The 18,934-nt window shown below is 36.3% G+C and overlaps 1 protein-coding gene across 1 annotated transcript in view; it reads left to right on the top strand.

Annotated features, from left to right (window-relative positions):
• Nucleotides 1-18,934, top strand: part of PCDH15 (protocadherin related 15) — a 403,619-nt gene that overhangs the window by 303,949 nt on the left and 80,736 nt on the right. Inside the window, exons 23-25 of the mRNA XM_070946499.1 lie at nucleotides 1,311-1,423; nucleotides 16,753-16,862; nucleotides 17,066-17,206. Of these exons, the coding sequence (XP_070802600.1) occupies nucleotides 1,311-1,423; nucleotides 16,753-16,862; nucleotides 17,066-17,206 (364 nt within the window). The remainder of the gene's footprint in view (nucleotides 1-1,310; nucleotides 1,424-16,752; nucleotides 16,863-17,065; nucleotides 17,207-18,934) is intronic.

The raw sequence follows: 18,934 nt of genomic DNA, 5'->3' as shown, positions 1-18,934 counted from the left end.
CAGAAATTAAATGTAACATTTAAATAAGTATGCTTTGAGCTAAATACCGTGTTTCACTGAAGTTTTGTTCTATTTTATTCTTAATATGAACAATACTTATAAAATACAGGCAGTCCTCAAGTCTCAACAATAATTGGGAGTGGGTTTCCTGTCACTAAATACAGGTAGTCCTCAACGTATGACTACAATTGAGCCCAAAATTTATGTCACACACACACACACACACACACACACAAAATTGTGTGTGTTTTATCTTTCTGTCTGTTCACCGCCCTGAGCCCTTCGGGAGTAGGACGGTATATAAATCTAATGAAATGAAATGTCGTTGAGATATCATCAATAAATAAAAGCCCTTTCCCTTTCTGTACTTTTTTGTTAGAACTCTAGTGTAACTGGGATTCCTTTCAAGGGATACTTCTGCCAGAAAATTGAAATTAGCCTTAAAAATGTGCATAATCAGGAGCTTTTTAATCAGAGAATTAATCTTCACCAAAATGTTTATATTGCAGGTAAAAACAAACGGTATGGAATAAGCCCTCTAGTATTATTAAGAAACGTGGTGGCATAGTGTTAGAGTGCAGTATTGCAGGCGAACTCTGCTCACTGGCTGGAGTTTGATTCCTTCGATCCTGACCAGCTGAACTCAGCCTTCCATCCTTCTGATGTCAATAAAATGAGGACTCAGATTGTTGGGGGCAATATGTTGACTTTGTAAACTTCTTAGAGATCTCTGTAAAAGCACTATAAGTGGTATATAAGTCTAAGCACTATTGCTAATATAAATGCAGCAAAATGTTATTGAGGTTTATGTTGAAATTGATTATATGTCATTAAGTTGTTTTCCAGTTCATACCAACTTCTTAGATAGATTTTCTCCATGACCATCTAACGCTTACCTGATCTTTCAGGTCTTCATATTATGCTGAAATGAAATATCTAAACAATTTTGAGAGAACAAAAAAAAAATTCAATGGGAGTAAGGAAACTTCTCAAGAGACACCTGCACATCTCTAACAGTGATTTTTTTTCTATTTATTTATCTCTAAGAAAATGCACTGTTAAAATGTGCTGGTTGAAAATATTTATAGAACTGAGTTTTATAGTTAGAATTGCATTTATGAGTAAAACAAAAAAAGCTCAGAGAGTTTTTTTTAAATGCATTGGCTTTTGGGATGTATGCTGCACATTTTATTTATTTTTTATTTAGGTTTGTTGCTTTTTTTGGTATGATTAATAAAATAAACCCCCAATCTCTAAAATTATTGAATTGAGAAACATATGTTCAGGCATTGTGTTTGTGTGCTTAACAGCTGGTGGTCATTGCCTATGATGATGGGGATCCGGTGAAGTTTAATACAACCACAGTAGAAATTTCAGTATTGCAACCCTCAGTAATTCCACGTTTTACCCAGGATGAGTACAGGTATAATATCTTCTCTCGCTAATGTTATTTTTGAAAAAATTGGAGGGCAGACATTGGCTTTCTTAACTCTTATATTCAAGATGTTGACCTTCACTTTTCAAAGGCTAATTGGGCCGAGACCTTCAATACGCTTGTATCTAAGAGCGCTATAACAATATTGCAGGTGTACAAAAGAGTCTTTTTGGAAAGGGGGGTGGTCCACATTAGCCCTGACCTTCTGTACAGATGTTTAAGAAAGCAAATATATCATTTTTTTTAAAAAAATGTGTTCAATTGAATAAATGATTTATGCGTTTTGCATGATATGTTCTATTGTGTCTTCTAGTTTGCTGGTATCTAATCAGAACACTACATTCTGAGAGCCATGACATTTTAAAATAGCAGAGCAAGTCTTTTTTACTGTTGTTGTGTATATTTTGGGCTTAGGTTAAATAATTAGAACACACTGACACTTGTTAGAGTTTACCAGTCCTAGAGCGTTTGGTAGAAATATGTAGCATGCAGAAAGGTCTCTGGTTCCATTAAACACAGGAAATTGATCACAAGTGCTTATAAAACAGCACGGGATGTTTCTGTTCTGGCTATCAGTGTCAGGAAAAAGGTAATGCGAAGTCAATTAAACAGTGCTTACAACATTTTTAATAGAATATTGCTATTTGTGTTTTCCGGTTGTGCAATTGTCCTCTCCCGGCAAGTGTCCAAATACAAAAGTTTGCAGTATACATGTGCTTTATGCATAGGGCGACCATGCTGTTAAGTTTTCAGGGTGCCCAATGCAAAAACTACATTTCTTCTTTTGTTGAGCTGAAACAAAAAGGGGAAAAAAATTAAACTACTATGGATATGCATTAGGAAGAAGCCTCAAATCAACTGCCAGAGGAGAATATTTTTCCTGTTCTTTTGTTGTTCATGACATGGGTTGAATTGACTCCTTTGCTGTTCTATCATTGGTAGCTGGTGTTTTAGACTCAAATCAAAGCAAGCATAAGTTCTGCTTGCTGGTCACAGTGACAAAAAATAATGTAAATGTGGCCTATTTTGTTCTGTGCTTGGATCTCAAAACCATAACAGTCTCATGGCTTATGTCATGACATCATCATGCACCTTAGTCATTCCCTGCACTGGCACCTATGAAAACAGATTTCCCCCCGTTTCTAGCAATGGTGAAATTATTATTTTTTTTAACTACCGGTTCTGTGGATGTGGCATGGTGGGCGTGGTGTGGCTTGGTGGCATGGAAGGGAAGGATACTGCAAAATCCCCATTCCCTCCCCACTCCTGGGGGAAGGATATTGCAAAATCTCCATTCCCACCCCACTCTGGGGCCAGCCAGAGGTGGTATTTGCCGGTTCTCAAACTGCTCAAAATTTCTGCTACCAGTCCTCTGAACTGCTCAAAATTTCCTCTACCGGTTTTCCAGAACCTGTCAGAACCTGCTGGATTTCACCCCTGCTTTCTAGAATATGTAGCAAGTAATGATCCCTAATGTAATCTTGCTATTACACTAAGTTATCTTACTTTTCCATTAATGCAGCTTTACGTATTTGTATCATTCAATCAATCAAACAATCTTTATTACGGTCATAAACCAGCAAATAAAAGCATTAAAACAATAACACTAGTAGTACAACAATAATAATAATAAATGTTTTTAAATAAAAATTTAATATTTTAAAATTTAGAAAAAGTACTTCCTATATGTAAGGGATGTGGTGGCTCAGTGGCTAAGACACTGAGCTTGTCGATCAAAAGATCGGCATTTCAGCGGTTCAAATCCCTACTGCCGCATAATGGGGTGAGCTCCCATTACTTGTCCCAGATTCTGCCAACCTAGCAGTTCGAAAGCACGTAAAAAATGCAAGTAGAAAAATAGGGACCACCTTTGGTGGGAAAGTAAGTGTTCCATGTGCCTTTGGCATTTAGTCATGCCGGCCACATGACCACATAGATATCTTTGGACAGCGCTGGCTCTTCGGCTTTGAAACGGAGATAAGCACCGTCCCCTAGAGTTCGGAACGACTAGCACATATGTGTGAGGGAACCTTTACCTTTACCTTTACTTCCTATATATACTATTGTATAAAAGTAAAAAGTTTAGGTTGTAATGTTATTATCTTCAACTGTGCCAAAGAGCCTTGGAAGTCAATGCCTTATTTTTTCTTTTTTCCCTTCCTACCCCACATTTTCTGTTTTTCCTTTTTTCCTTTCTCTAGTTTTCCGTTACTTTTTATTTTCCTTTGTATTTTGCATTTTCATAAAAAATATTTTTTAAAAAATCCTTAAAAAGAATTTTAAAAAATAAAATAAAAAACAATAATGATAATAATAATAATAAAAAATAATAAAAGACAGAGAGAGTAATATATTGCCATTGGTGGTGGATTAACAGTGGGCAGTTAAAGTTTGCCTCATTTTATATACAATACAGCAGAATTTGGTTACATCCAGTGGTGTGTTGCCCCCGGTTCACACCGGTTCTATAGAACCGGTAGTAAAAACAGCGGGAGGCTCTGCCCACTGACCCTGACATTATCAAAATGCTTCTGCGCTTGCGCAGAAGAGCGCACACTAATGAAGCAAGCACGCACACACGACCCCATTGCGAACCAGTAGTAAAGGTAAATAGAACCCACCCCTGGTTACATCCAGAGAAATGTTAAAGCAGCAAGATATTTATATCGAATAAGCATCCCAAATACCTAAAGGGCATTAACTTGAGCATATTGCAATGCACTTCATACGTCAGTTTTGGAGGGCCGATACAAAAAAATACCATATGAACTGAGATTATGCTCCTGTGGATAAGGGGCTATTTATTTATTTATTTATTTATTTATTATTTATTTATTTATTTATTATCAAATTTGTAGACCGCCCTTCTCCCGAAGGACTCAGGGTGGTGTACAGCCAAAGTAAAAAACATAGATATAAACATTAAAAGCAATTTAAAAAGATATATATATATAAATTTGGCCCCAAAGTTAAAAAACAATAACAAAACATATTAAAAACATTTAAAAAGCATTAAGCCAGCCCGGCTTGCTGAAAAAGAAAGGTCTTCAGGGACGGTGGAAGGCACCGAGGTCTTGAATTCTTCGTATCTCTGGGGGCAGTTGATTCCAGAGAGCTGGTGCCCCCACAGAGAAGGCCCTCCCCCTGGGGGCCACCAGCCTACATTGTTTGGCCGATGGCACCCTGAGGTGGCCCTCTCTGTGGGAGCGTACCGGTCGGTGGGAGGTCGATGGTGGCAACAGATGGTCTCGAAGGTATCCAGGTCCTATGCCATGGAGCGCTTTAAAGGTGATGACCAACACCTTGAAGCGCACCCGAAAGACCACTGGGAGCCAGTGCAGCTCACGCAGGAGAGGTGTTATGTGGGAGCGCCATGCAGCGCTCCCACATAAACTGTAGCTCATTTCCTGCTGTACTGCATTTTCCATAAAGACTCACGGACTCCGTTTATAATATCTTACGTAATAAAATATACAGGAAATACTGATCTTTTTTACGTGCAAGTACTGTTATCAGATCAGTATGTGTACTTGGAATAGATCACCCACATATAAATAAGAACAGAATGTACACAAGAATGAATAGATACATAAAGGTGTGATAAACTGTGAATGTTTATGTTCTGGAGTTGTACAGAAGTGACTTACTAAAAAACATTAAAATATTTCTGCAGAAAAATAATAGAAAGCCTCCTTTGCCACTTTATCCTATTAAAAAAATTGTGAGACCAGGTGGAAAATTAGACCTAAAAGACAAAATGTTTTCATTGTTGTTGTTTTATTTTCAGAATAAATTCTCTTGCGATAAATTCTCTTTTTAATGATTTAAAAGTTCCAAGGTATGCTATTTTTTAATTAATTAATGCATAACTTCTCTTGTCCTCTTCTGCAGTTAGAAAGTCATAGTTAACAGCCTTGGATTACTATTCTAGGCAATAAATTGCTAACTAAATGTGCAATCAATAATAATATGCATTGCCTGTGGACACATTTAACAGGTGTTCAGACATTTTATTTTCAAGCACTAAATACAGTAACATATTTCAATTTTTTCCAAGGAGCGTAGTCAGTCCTAGGGTGCACTTGGAGAGAGAGGCCAATTCTTATGAAACTTTAAAAAAGTTTTTTTAAAAAATAAGAAAGTTGATGATCTCAGCAACTGATCCTGTAGTTTGTTTATTATTTTATTATTTAAATTTATATAGCTGCCCATCTCATATGTATTACTCTGGGCTGTTTACAAAACAATTAAAAGAGATAGATAGATAGATAGATAGATAGATAGATAGATAGATAGATAGATAGATAGATAGATAGATGCAGTATGCTCCTTCCCATATTTGGGTAGGCCAGGTTGCTTCGTTAGAGAACCCATTTAATCTTCCCTGGTACAAGCTAACAAAGTGAGGAAAACCTGTGGCTTAGAGGTTAATACATCTGCCTAATATGCAAGCAAGGCCAGGTTCAAATCCCAGAAGGGTACTGCTAGCTGATGAGAGCTAAATAGCTTGAAATAGATCTATACTAGTCTCCCTTTATTTCTTTATCAGCTATACTATTGTTTGCTATTGTTAGAATAGCAAACTATTCTAAAAATATGAGTTCCAGGTATATTTGTAAAGAAAGAAACAGACATTCTGCAAACTCCGGAACTAAAATAATTAAAATTTTATTCTACTAAGCTTTCGTCAGCCATCTGCTGACATCGTCAGAGTATTAAACTACCATTACAGAGATCTCTGCCTTTATATGCCATCAATCTGGCCTTTGCACGTGTAATAGGGAAACGGCTGGAAGGGCCAATGGCCAAATTGAGTAATGTAATGTAATGTAATGTAAGTAATATAAAGGCAGAGATCTCTGTAATGGTAATTTAATACTCTGACGATGTCAACAGATGGGTGATGAAAGCTTAATAGAATAAAATTTTAATTATTTCTGGAGTTCGCAGAATGTCTGTTTCTTTCTTTACACACACACACACACACACACACACACACACACACACACACACTACTGCAACAATTCAATAACAATCTAATATAAAAACAAAATAACCCATCATAATCCCATTCATCTAGACGAGGAGTGTCAAACTCATGTCATCATGGTAGCGTCACATGATATATCAGGACTTTTCCCCCCTTTGCTAAACCAGGTCTGGGCATGGCCAGCACGTGACACATCTGGCCTGTGGGCCGCGAGTTTGACAGCCCTGATCTAGACAGTCCGTACAGCCATCGTATTGGCTTTACTCTGCTTTTGTGTTCTCATGGCAAAACTACCAGTATGTTTTCAGGGCTTTACAAAAAGCCAGCGGTGTTGTGGTCCACTCAGTCTATACAGCCAGATGACTCTCCTCACTGATGGGTCCTGCAGTACACCTCTCCTGCCAAATGGGATGGGATGGGTTAAATACAATTGGGGAGAGCCAGTTTGTTAAAGGGGAGATATCAGCTTTTATGCAGGGAACAGAACAAATTGATTACATGCATTAAGTATATGATAGGTATATCAGAAAGCAACAAGTCATTAATATACAATAAAAGCTTTGTTTGTTTTTGTTAGACATTAGAAAAGACAGACGTCCTTAGCTTTAATACCTATAATTTCTGTTTCTTCAGATAGCTAATGGTCACAGAAACCCTTTTGCCTTATGTAAAATATGTTGCATCTCCTCCCTCTCCCACCCAGGTTTGTTTCTTTCAGGCACTTCAGAATACAGTCCTATTGTTTGGTTGCCCTCACCATTGTTTCTGAAAAGGCTAGTTTTTGTACATTAGAGGAAGGCGACTTAGGTTCAAAGGAGAAAATAAAATTCCTGAATTTAAATCCCAAAATTTTACATAATGCCATGAGTCCAGAAGAATTCCCAGATTGCACAAAGGCTTTGGTAGAGGGCAAGATTTTTTTCTGTAACTATGGGATTGTTATTATTATTATTATTAATAATAATAATTAATTATGATGATAATATATCACAATATCTTAATAGAATTAAGGCTCTGCTGTTCTTTCATATCAAATGCTGGTATGAAAGTTCAAGATACTTATCAGAATTTGTCAGAGAACTACGGAATCAGATACAAATAATTGTTCAGGAGACATTTTGAGTAAAGACCTGTAAACGTATTTCCATAGGAAATTAGAAAGGCTATTAATGCTCTTAAAGCCAATGTAATTTTTTTTAAAAAGAAAAATCTATGTGTGTGCACACATTTGCACATACATATGAATGAAAAATTTACACCTTTCTTACATGGATAGACTAAAGAAATTATCTATAGTGGATGTTAATTAGTTATTCCTTATCTATAAATTAATCTGACAATTGAAATTGAAGGAACAGTAATTTAACTTTTGTAAAAGAGATGATACTCATTGCACACATGCACACGTATGCACACACACACACATGTGTGTATGTATGTCTATGTTTGTATTTAAATGTAAAATAGAACTATACAAACACATATAGACTTATAACCTTCAAATAAGAGGTAGTGCTTAAGAGTTGCAAGCAATTGGTCAACCAGTATGCATTTTGTTGGTTTGTATGGTAATATAAATTTGGGAATCGACTTATACCATACTGGAAATTTGACTTACAACTGGCTTAAAATATAAGGAATATTGTCATTCTTTCATCAAATAATTTCTTCCTTACTTCTTTCCTTTCCCTTCCTCCCCTCCCCACCTCTTCCCCTTCTTTCTTTCTTTCTTTCTTTCTTTCTTTCTTTCTTTCTTTCTTTCTTTCTTTCTTTCTTTCTTTCTTTTCTTTCTTTCTTTCTCAAAACATTTCTTTTTAATTACTGGAAACTTGTACAGCAGACAATCATCAATTGAGGATTTAGGGACATGATTCAAAGTCCTTGCCTCAAACAATGCAAATTATAAAGTTGTCTATAGTTTGCATTTCTAGAAATCCTCCATATTCAGCCCTGAACTAGTTGTAATAACTTTGGACTATAATAGTACTCTACATTATATCTTATTTACTCAAAATTTCCTCTGAAGACCAAAAATGGCCGAAGTCATATTTTTGTAAGCATTCTTGCTTTTTCCCCCCATCTATTTTCTGTTTATTTTGTATGCAGACTTTTACTAGGTCATTGTCCTAACATCCTTTGTTCTTAATAACAGTAACATTTTCACTGAAAAATATAGAGAAGCTTCCTCGTCTGAGATGTTCAGAAAGGGAGAACAAAATATTCTTCCTCAGAAGATTCTGTATGAGAGGATTTTTTTTCCTGTCTTCTTTCAAAGTCTAATAAATGAAGCTCAGAAAATATCCTTAAGGCAGTTTAATACAGAAGACATATAATCAAAACAAGATTTTGCATCAGCAACCACAATAACCAAAGGCTTTCTTCTGATTATTACTATGAAGCAAATTTTATAAAAAAAATAGCCGCTGCCTTTATCAAAATAAAACAATTGACAAATGGCAATATCACTTAGCAAAATTGTTTTAAACAAATCAAATAAATGTAGGAACTGAATTTGGTAATCCATCTTATTTATCTAGGGAAGTTTGCCCTTCATTCCAGCCTAGAGAATAACCTTCCCATAGTTTATTTACCTTTCAGTTATCTCACAATATTTAACCACTCAGGTTATTTAAAGAGGATGGTATGCTTTCCCATTTTTATGATTCTGCTGAATCTGTGATAAATATATTTAAACTTGTGGTTTTCACCAAATTATTGCAAAGATTACACAAAGTTGCACTGCACCTGATGTTATTAAGTCCCTCAGAATGATGTTTGACATTTAAAGATAATAGGCCATGTCAGTGGTTCATTGTAATAATATCCAAACTCCCTTGTCATCGCTTTTTAGAGGTAAATACCATTGGAAAGGTCAAAACTTTGTGAACTAATATGAGAAGTTTGAAGAAGGTGCATAGTGAAAAATTTCACAGCTCTGTGGAACATTCTTTGCAAATAATGTCACTCACACTGGGACAATATGGTTTATTGCAGTGGTATGCAGAGACAAAAGTGTGCAAAAATGAAATAGTCTGTCTTGAAATATATAAAACTTTAAAATAAAATACATTTCTCCTTTGGTGAACATCGAAACTTTCTTTTAATTATGGGGTATCTTTCATAACATGGAATTGTCACCATTACAGGAAAGGATAACCCAGATCATTTTCAAGGTTGCTTCAATTTCCAGGTGTTACACTGATAAATGAAATGTATGTATATCCATAGCTGGTGTTTGCTGTCACACAGACAATTGAGTTTTAACAGTATGTTTTCACAAGCTGGGAGCTAAAAGGTTGCTCTGTAGTTGTGCTAGAAGTTGGATTTTGTTCATGACTGATAGGTTTCACTCACAATTGGGGGCACTCAATCCTAGGACAATTGATTTTCTTTTATCTTTATTTAAAGGAGAATGCTAAAATCATAACCAGTGAATTGCAGGCACTGGTGTTTCATAGACATAAGAGTAGCAATGTATGTACTATATATCGTTTTAGGTCTGTCTGACTCCTTCCTCTTTTGTGTAACAGTTTCGTGTGGGAGAGCTGATTTCCATAGTCTTTCTTTCCTTATTGTTCAGATTAGTTATAGTACTGTTACACTGAGAATTGTTGCACTGAGGGTACAAAAAGGAGAAGCCTACAGCATTTTAAAGTTTTTCAGCATTTTTTCTTAGACTTGCATTAATTTATTTATTTATTTATTTATTTATTTATTTATTTATTTATTTATTGGTTCGATTTATATGCTGCCCTTTTCCGGACACTCAGGGCGTTAAGCAATAGCCTACATACTTTTGTATATACCTGCTTAGTAGGGCTTTTCGCGCTCCCCCCCACAAAGCGGTGTTCTTTTTTATACAAAGTCAGTTTGTATATTCAGTTTGACACCCACCCTGTACCTGTTTTACAGTACAATATAATTAGCTTGGTTCTCAAAAGAAAAAAAAAATATTGCAAGGAAAGGAGATGGTATTGCTGCTTTATTTCAGAATCAATGATTGGAACACATTTACAAAAGCAAAGCTTATGCAATCCTGTTAAAAATAAATAAATCGACATAAATAAAAGCAAGTACTTCATTTTTCCCCCAAAAAAAGGGGCCTTCATTCTAGTTCTGCTTTATGTAAGAAGCCCCCTTGTAGAATCCAAAAGTTGTTAATGTTTTAAAAGGGTTTCTAAATCAATTTGGAATGCAACAGACAGCTTCCTAATTAAAGATACCTACTTAAATTGCTTGAAATATAAAACAAGAACATACCGATTTCAAGACTCTAGTCCTGTATTCAGACGCTAGTTCGTTTATTATTTAATAGTATTGTATATGGTTTGCTTATACCAAACTTTTGCTTACACACAAACAAAGCTATCGAAACTGGTAGCACAACATTGGAAGAAGGACTTTTTGCCTACTATTGATGTCTGGATATTGAAAGTAACTAATTTAGCCGAAATGGCTAAAATTTCAGCATATTTGAAGGATCACACACAAGAAAGGTATATACAGGACTGGAGAAGATGGATTGATTATATACAAAATAAGTATCAGACCAAAAAATATCAGATAGCTTATGAATGATTTCTTCTATCTGTATAAGCGCTATATAAGTGATATTAGAAGTTTTATGTCTAAGAAGCAGGATTTTATATATGGGGGGTTAAGAATTTTTTTTTTAGGGGGTGTTAGTTTAATGATTGGTTAAGCTATTTAGTTTATTGTTAAAAGTTAATAGAAATACCTTGTGTTCTGCTCTGGGAAGTCGGGGAGGGTGAGGGGGAGTTGGGTGGGAGGGTTGTGGGAAAATTGTGTTTGTTTTAAAACTTTTTCAATAAAAAAAAAAGAAACTGGGAAAAACCATTTCTGAGTCAGTGACAAGTTCATTTTTTTAAAGCATAGAACAAGATGGTTAACCCATGCTGATCCTCATTCTCACTCGTTCAATGTAAGGCTTCGGATTGTATGTGACCCTACATGTAGCAAAGCACACATCTGTATCCTGCTTCTATGCAGTTGTTGTGCCTCAATCCTCGGATATTAAAGACTGGAACCAAAAATATCACTAAATCTATAGGACAATAGACTTCTGCTGTACCTTTATATGTGGGAAGCTGTTCTCCTAAATCAGGGGTGTCAAACTTAATCCCATTGTGAACCATATCAGGATTTTGTTTGTCCTTGGGGACCTGAGTGGGCGTGGCCTGGTCATCGTGGCCAACTGGGTGGGCATGGCCAGGGCAGCATGGGCCAGCTCCTCGCCATCTCCGAATCACAGGACAACTCTGAACCTATTCCAGGCCGGGTTCAGCCCCAGGGCCAAAGGTTTGACACACCTGTCCTAAATAAATTGAAGATTCAAAGAAAGAAAAGCTGCTTGAGCTATAATCTGCAGTACAAATACATTTGCAAATCAACAGATGGATTATTTTTACCAATGTATTTATATATACATTATAAATTTATCCAAAATTTCAAGACCTCAGCAATAAGATTTAAGTGAACTTTGAACCTGATTGCATTAGTTGGCATTGTATGAACTCCCAGCTTCGGCTTGTGGCCACTCACTCAACACACTCACAGCCCTGGTCGACAGCCTCAAATCACTTTCTTTCTTCTTCTTCTTTTTTTTTTTTTGTAAATATTTTTTATTTATTTTTTCCAGCTTTAAACATAAAACATAACTTTCAAGAGCAAAAATCTCAATCCGGTCATAGATGGTTACCACACTTACATTCCTTTCACAAGCTCAATTCACAATTTCCATTACATCTTTTATAAGTAAACAAAAAAGAAAAGAAAAGAAGATAAAAAAGAAATTCAAAACTTAAACCAATTTTAACTCAAATTTAACATTTTCATCTATATAAATCCATTATATCTATCCAAAATTAATTTCAAATTCACTTTCACTCATTTTTACATCTGCATAACAATTCTAAACATATCTTTATTCTTCTTTACCTTATATCTTATACAAGTCATATCAAAATAATTTTTACAATATTCTAACCTCTTGTTAAGTGTTTACCTTACAATTTTATCACCATTTATTCTTAATTTCAATTCAATACCATTCCATTTTTATTATATTTTATAAAACAACATTTTTTGTCTAATTTTAATCCTTTGAGCCTTATCCTCAAATCAGTTTACCTTAGTTTTTTTTTTCTCCCAGTTTACATATTACACAGATTTCTCACAAAGACATATTTTATTTACTCCAATTTCTAATATATTTTCCACTATATCTCCCTCTAATATTTAACTATCTTCCATCTTATTCTATTTGATTAATTCTCAGCTTGATCCCCTCCAAAACACCAACTATTTAGTTAATTTCAGAATAGTTCCTCAATCTCCTCCAACTCTCCTCCTATTTGTTTGGCTGTTTCCAGCATTTTGTGGGCTGATTTCCAGCATAGTCTCCTCCTTAGCTCCCTCCATTGTTTGGCTGATTTCCAGCATAGTCTCCTCCAACTCTCCTCCTATTTGTTTGGCTGTTTCCAGCATTTTATGGGCTGATTTCCAGCATAATCTCCTCCTTAACTCCCTCCATTGTTTGGCTGGTGTCCAGCATAATTCCTTCCAGCACTCCTCCTATTTGTTTAACTGATTTCCAGCACTTCTAATTAATTTCCAACGTATTTCCACCGAGTCTCAAACTCTTATCTAGTTGGTATCCATCCCACACATTTTAACTGTAATATAATTATCTGTTTTATATCATTTTTCCATCCTACTCTTTCAATTTAAATCTCAGTATATTTCATAATAGTCATCATTTCTAACATGTAGTACCTTAATTCAAGACTAATCACTAGCATTTGTGTATCTTGTATTTTATTCAATCAATCCTTATTTATCAGTTTAACATTTGTTTGCAAATTAAAATTAAAACATATTACATCAAACAGTACATTTTCTTAAAATTTTCCTGCCTCAAAATATATTCTTCTTTATTATTTTATCCCCTTGATATCATCCACTATTTTAATAGCCACCTCAACGTCTTAGCCACTGAGCCACCGCGTCCCTATAATTAAGCATATACGCCCACATCAAAAATAAGCGGGGGGGGGTTCAACTAAATTCAATAGACCTTAATTGGCTATATTGTGTTAATTTCCCTGACCATGCTGATAGTTGTAGACTCAGATGGTTGGAGAATGCAATTATTGTGTCATGGGACACAAGTCATCATTTACATTGAAGATGCTAGCTTCATTTAGAAGCCTAATGTCGTATCTCCATGCAGTATTGGGTTTACAGAAGCTGTCATCAAATATTCACATAGGAACAGTGTATTGAGGTGGTGACCAATTTACCTTTCCCCCAGCATGATCACACAATTACCAGGTGAAGTTTGATCTCATAGCATAACCCCCCCCCCCCTGCAAGAATGAGAGAGTTTCTAACATAATATAGCTCTGAGATTGAGTCTTAATAGCTAGCTAGCACAGCTGTTCAGGATGATTAAGAATTTATGATGATGATGTTGAAGCCTCAAGTATCCATTTCAGAAATATGAAAGGAACTTGCCAGTTCATCTTCATGTTGACTTTTGACACAAATGACACGGAGATGTTTGGAGCTTCATCTTGTACAATTTAATGAGATTCCTTTTTTGAGTCCGCAGCAGTTTTATTCCTGACCATCTCATCTTATTTGATGCTCACCACACCACTTACCGTATTTTTCAGAGTATAAGATGCACCGGAATATAAGCACCTTGGTTTTTGGGAAGGAAAATTTTTAAAAAGCTGATTGGCAGGGGGACCAGCCTCCCGGAATACCCCCAATCAACTGTTCCCAGAGGTGAATTTTAGCAACAGGTTCCTTGGTTGTGAGCTCTGTGCCTTGCCTTTTTTTTTTTTTTTTTGCTTTTTTTCTGCCTCTGAAACTTCTGAAACCCTGTTTCAGAAAGCCTCTCAAAGCCTCCGAAACAGAGCTTCAGAAAAAAAGCCTCTGAAGCTCTGTTTGGGGGCTTCTTTTCTGAAGCTCTGTTTGGGGGCTTCTTTTCTGAAGCTTTGTTTCTGATGCTTTTTTCAGCCTCTGAAACCTCTGTTTGAGAAGCTGGGCGGGGCTACATTCGGAGTAAAAGACACACCCATTTTCACCCTCTTTTTTTTGGGAGGAAAAGGTGCGTCTTATACTCCGAAAAATACGGTAAGTGGTGTGGTGAGCATCTTTTTGCATAAATGTGCTGTTGGGCTTAAAAGAAACATTCGTTCCCACCTTTTGAAATCTCCTATAGATCCTTTGAAGAACAACTATTTAAAGTCACAAAGGCAAGATTTTTGAGAAAATAAAATAATTTGCAACTATTGTCATTTCCTAACAATCTTACTAGCTAATTTGGGCTTAGTTTGGGGACAGAATCAGATTGAAGAAGGGTTTTGCTGTGGGGAAAAAAGGAAGTGTGGCTCAGAGGTGGTATTCGGCAGGTTCTGACCAGTTCTGGAAAACCGGTAGCGGAAAAATTGAGTAGTTCGGAGAACTGGTAAATACCATCTCTGATTGGCCCCATCCCCATCTATTCTCTGCTGATCGGGAAGAATTGGAGATTTTATAGTATCCTTCCCCTGGAGTGGGATGGGAATGGAGATTTTACAGTATTCTTCCCCTGCCATGCCCACCAAGCCATGTCCACAGAACCGGTAGTAAAAAAATTGAATCCCATCACTGGTGTGGCTCTATTCATCCTGCCCGGTCTTTTAGCTGCTTTTGCTATATTGTCAAGCACAATATACTTCTAAACTGTGAGCTGCAGGTTTCACTTCTACTTACAGGGATAGACACAGAGATAGCTGCAGGTTTCACTTCTACTTACAGGGATAGACACATAGACACAGAAAATAGCAATTGTTCTTCATAGCCACAGTGCTGGCTATGCTATGAATTGTCTCAAAGCAATTGTTAGTCTACCTGAACCTCCTGGAGTTTATCATGAGAAGTTTTGTTGTCATCAATAAATTGATGCTTAGCTCTATTCCAGTAGAAAATAAAGCAGATGACTTTGATGGAGACAGGGAAGATCTGTTACCAAGGCAACAAATAGACAAGCATTGCAGAAGTCCTGATGAGGAAGGGATCAGATAGTCCCTGAATTCAAATTCAGCTGAAGCTATATAAGAAGAGCAGAAGCACATTGAGATATGCAACATCTTAATAAAAATAGTTTTAGATACACCTGGCATCTCTTTCTTGGTCTGGACTACTTCATATGCTTGACAATATCTAAACTCAGTGTAAGCAAGTCACCAAGTGCTATTGCTTCCCTCTTCCAGAGCTGATTGGTCATCTTGCATTTATGGATGCAATTTCTCTGTGGCAGCTCCTTTGCATGGCAGTGCTCTCTCCCATGAAATTTGAGAGACCTTACCTTCTTTATGTGCCATGGAACTAGACTTTATTGCTATTATTAGATGTTTCCAGAATTAGAGGTATAATGACCTTAGGAAAATAGCAAGAACAATTCTGGAAGATTGTGTGCACCATGTCTTCCTACTATTTATGTATTTATTTATTTATTTATTTATTTATTTATTTATTTATTTATTTATTTATCGAGAACATATTAGATAATATATATAAGTATAAGCATGAATTGAATACATAAAATGAATACAATTAAAGGGAACATTAGGACAGGGATGGTAGGCACGCTGGTGCTCCTATGCACGCCCCTTACAGACCTCTTAGGAATGGGGCGAGGTCAACAGTAGACAGTTTTAGGTTAAAGTTTTGGGGGTTTTGGGATGAGACCACAGAGTCTGGTAGTGCGTTCCAGGCATTGACCATTCTGTTACTGAAGTCATATTTTCTGCAATCGAGTTTGGAGCGGTTCACTTTGTTTGTATCTATTGTGTGCTCATGGATTGTTGTGGTTGAAGCTGAAGTAGTCATTGACACGTAGGACATTGTAGCAGATGATTTTATAAGCTATGCTTAGGTCATACTGAAGGCAGCGTAGTTCTAAATTTTCTAAGCCCCAAATTTCAAGTCTGGTGGCATAAGGTATTTTGTTGCAAGTGGAGGAGTGGACTTGTGTACTTTCAGAGTCAGAAGATTGGATGATGGGAAATAGTCTGTTAGATTTTGACTGTTAAAGTTGAATAGGACTACACTACTTATTAAACTACTGAAATTGCATTCCACTCATTTGCCAGTGTTAACTTCTGCAAATGTTAATGCTTTATTCGCATTCCTTTAATTGGTTTACATGTAGTTTTCTGTTTTTACTTCAGTTTCATAGATACATTGAATATATCAGGAGAATATTCACAATGCGACCAAAATAAACAATAATCTATCTCAACTAATTCTGTAGGCCCCCACCTGTGCGTGAAGGTGCCCCCAAAGGAACCCAAGTGGTTGTGGTAACTGCTGCTGCCTTGAATCAAACAATTGTCTATTCCATTGTTTCAGGAAATGAAGACGGTAAGTTAATGTGGTCTTGCATATGGTCTCAGTAAAGTATATCTTTAAGGAAGAGTAGGAGGAGGAGGGAGGAAGTAAAACATCCCAAATGGAAAAAAATAAATTTAACATATTCCGTTTCAGATACATAGCACAATTTTAAAGAAGCCATTTTATCCATTCCTAAAATGTTTATAAAACCTTCTTTTTCTCCATTTCTCCAGGAGTGTTTGCCATTAACAATAGGACAGGAGTTATCTCCATTCAAAAATCTCTGGATTATGAAACTGCAAAAAAATATTTGCTTCGGGTACAAGCAGATTCCTTGATAGTAGTCCGTTCTAATTTGCCAGTGCCATCCAAAAGTAAGTTAAGTTTTCCTTCTTTCCTTCTTTCCTTCCTTCCTTCCTTCCTTCCTTCCTTCCTTCCTTCCTTCCTTCCTTCCTTCCTTCTTTCTTTCCTACTTGCCTACCTGCCTGCCTGCCTTCCTTTTTTCCTTCCTTTCTTCCTTCCTTCCTTCCTTCTTTCCTTCCTTCCCCAAAATTGGATGTTTTAGCTGTTGTTCTTTTCCTGATCTCCCATTACTTTGAAAATTAACCTTTTATTTGATTATATCTTCTTTGCTAAACATGGGGGAGGGGGGGTATCAAGCCATGAATCAACAAGATAGGAATAAGGTCAACCCTCTTCAAATCACAGAATAGTAATAGCAATAGCATTTAGATTTATATACCGCTTCATAGTGCTTTTACAGCCCTCTCTATGCGGTTTACAGAATCAGCATATTGCCCCCAACAATCTGGGTCCTCATTTTACCTACTTCGGAAGGATGGAAGGCTGAGTCAACCTTGAGCTGGTGATATTTGATCTGCTGAACTGCAGCTAGCAGTCAGCTGAAGTAGCATGCAGTACTGCACCCTAACCACTGCGCCACCTCGGCTCTCTATCTGTCCTCCTATAATTAATCTGGAATATAATGAGCAAAACTAATATATTCATTTTATTTTATAATTATTATGGTTTTTTTCATTAAAGATATGAACAATCCAGAAAATGGAGATGTACGTTCAATGTTAAACCAGGAATGAATGTTAAAAGTTTCTTAGGATTATTTCCAGGAAAAAAAGTCATTATTTAAATGAAAAGCAAGAATTAAACCTTGCAGTTGTTAACAATGTCACAGAAAACTATGGAAAAACACCATAATTTCTGAAAACTGGTTGTTCCAGCAATTTCCACAGGGAAGAGTGCCTTTTTCCTGCTTCTTAGCAGTTCAGTGCTTATGTTTTTTTTATATTTTTTCCTTCCAAAAAAATGAATGGGAGACAAGGTATCTATGTCAGCACCAAGCTTATATGGATTAGTTGTGAATTTCATCAAGTAATAAACGACGACCTCCCATCGACCCATGTGCTCCCACAGAGAGGGCCTCCTCAGGGTGCCATCAGCCAAACAATGTAGGCTGGTGACCCCCAGGGGGAGGGCCATCTCTGTGGGGACACCTACCTCTGGAATCAGTTGCCCCCAGAGATAAGGAGAATCCAAGACCTCAGTGCCTTCCGCCGTGCCCTTAAAACCCACTTTCTCCAGCAAGCCGGGCTGGCTTAAGAAGAAATTTTTTAAATGTTTTAATTGGTTTGTGATTTTTAATTTTTGGGCCAAATTTATAAATATATTAATTGTTTTTTAATATTTGTATTTCATGTTCTTAATTCTGGCTGTACACCGCCCTGAGTCCTCAGGGAAAGGGCGGTATATAAATTGGAAATAAAATAAAATAAATAAACAAAGCCAGAAGAACCTAGAATTGAATAGGTCTAAGGCTTAATAACATATACCAATAGAAATTTCTATTTCTATCAACATTGAAAATGGAAGTTATACAGCCTTACATTTTTCAATGAACTCTTCAAGACTTGTGAGGCATATCTTCCCAATTGTGGAGCTTTTGGTTGGTTGGTTGGTTGGTTGGTTTGTTTGTTTGTTTGTTTGTTTGTTTGTTTGTTTTTGTTTTTTGTTTTTTGTTTTGTTTTGTTTTGTTTTGTTTTGTTTTGTTTTGTTTTGTTTTGTTTTGTTTGAAGGGGTTAGTGCTT

This window comes from Pituophis catenifer, unplaced genomic scaffold (assembly GCF_029215685.1).
Source record: "Pituophis catenifer annectens isolate HBS135680 unplaced genomic scaffold, rPitCat1.0.hap2 SCAF_6, whole genome shotgun sequence".
Classification (NCBI taxonomy): Eukaryota; Metazoa; Chordata; class Lepidosauria; order Squamata; family Colubridae; genus Pituophis; species Pituophis catenifer.
The sequence above is the reverse complement of the archived record's forward strand: the minus strand, read 5'-3'. Positions and strand labels throughout refer to the sequence as shown.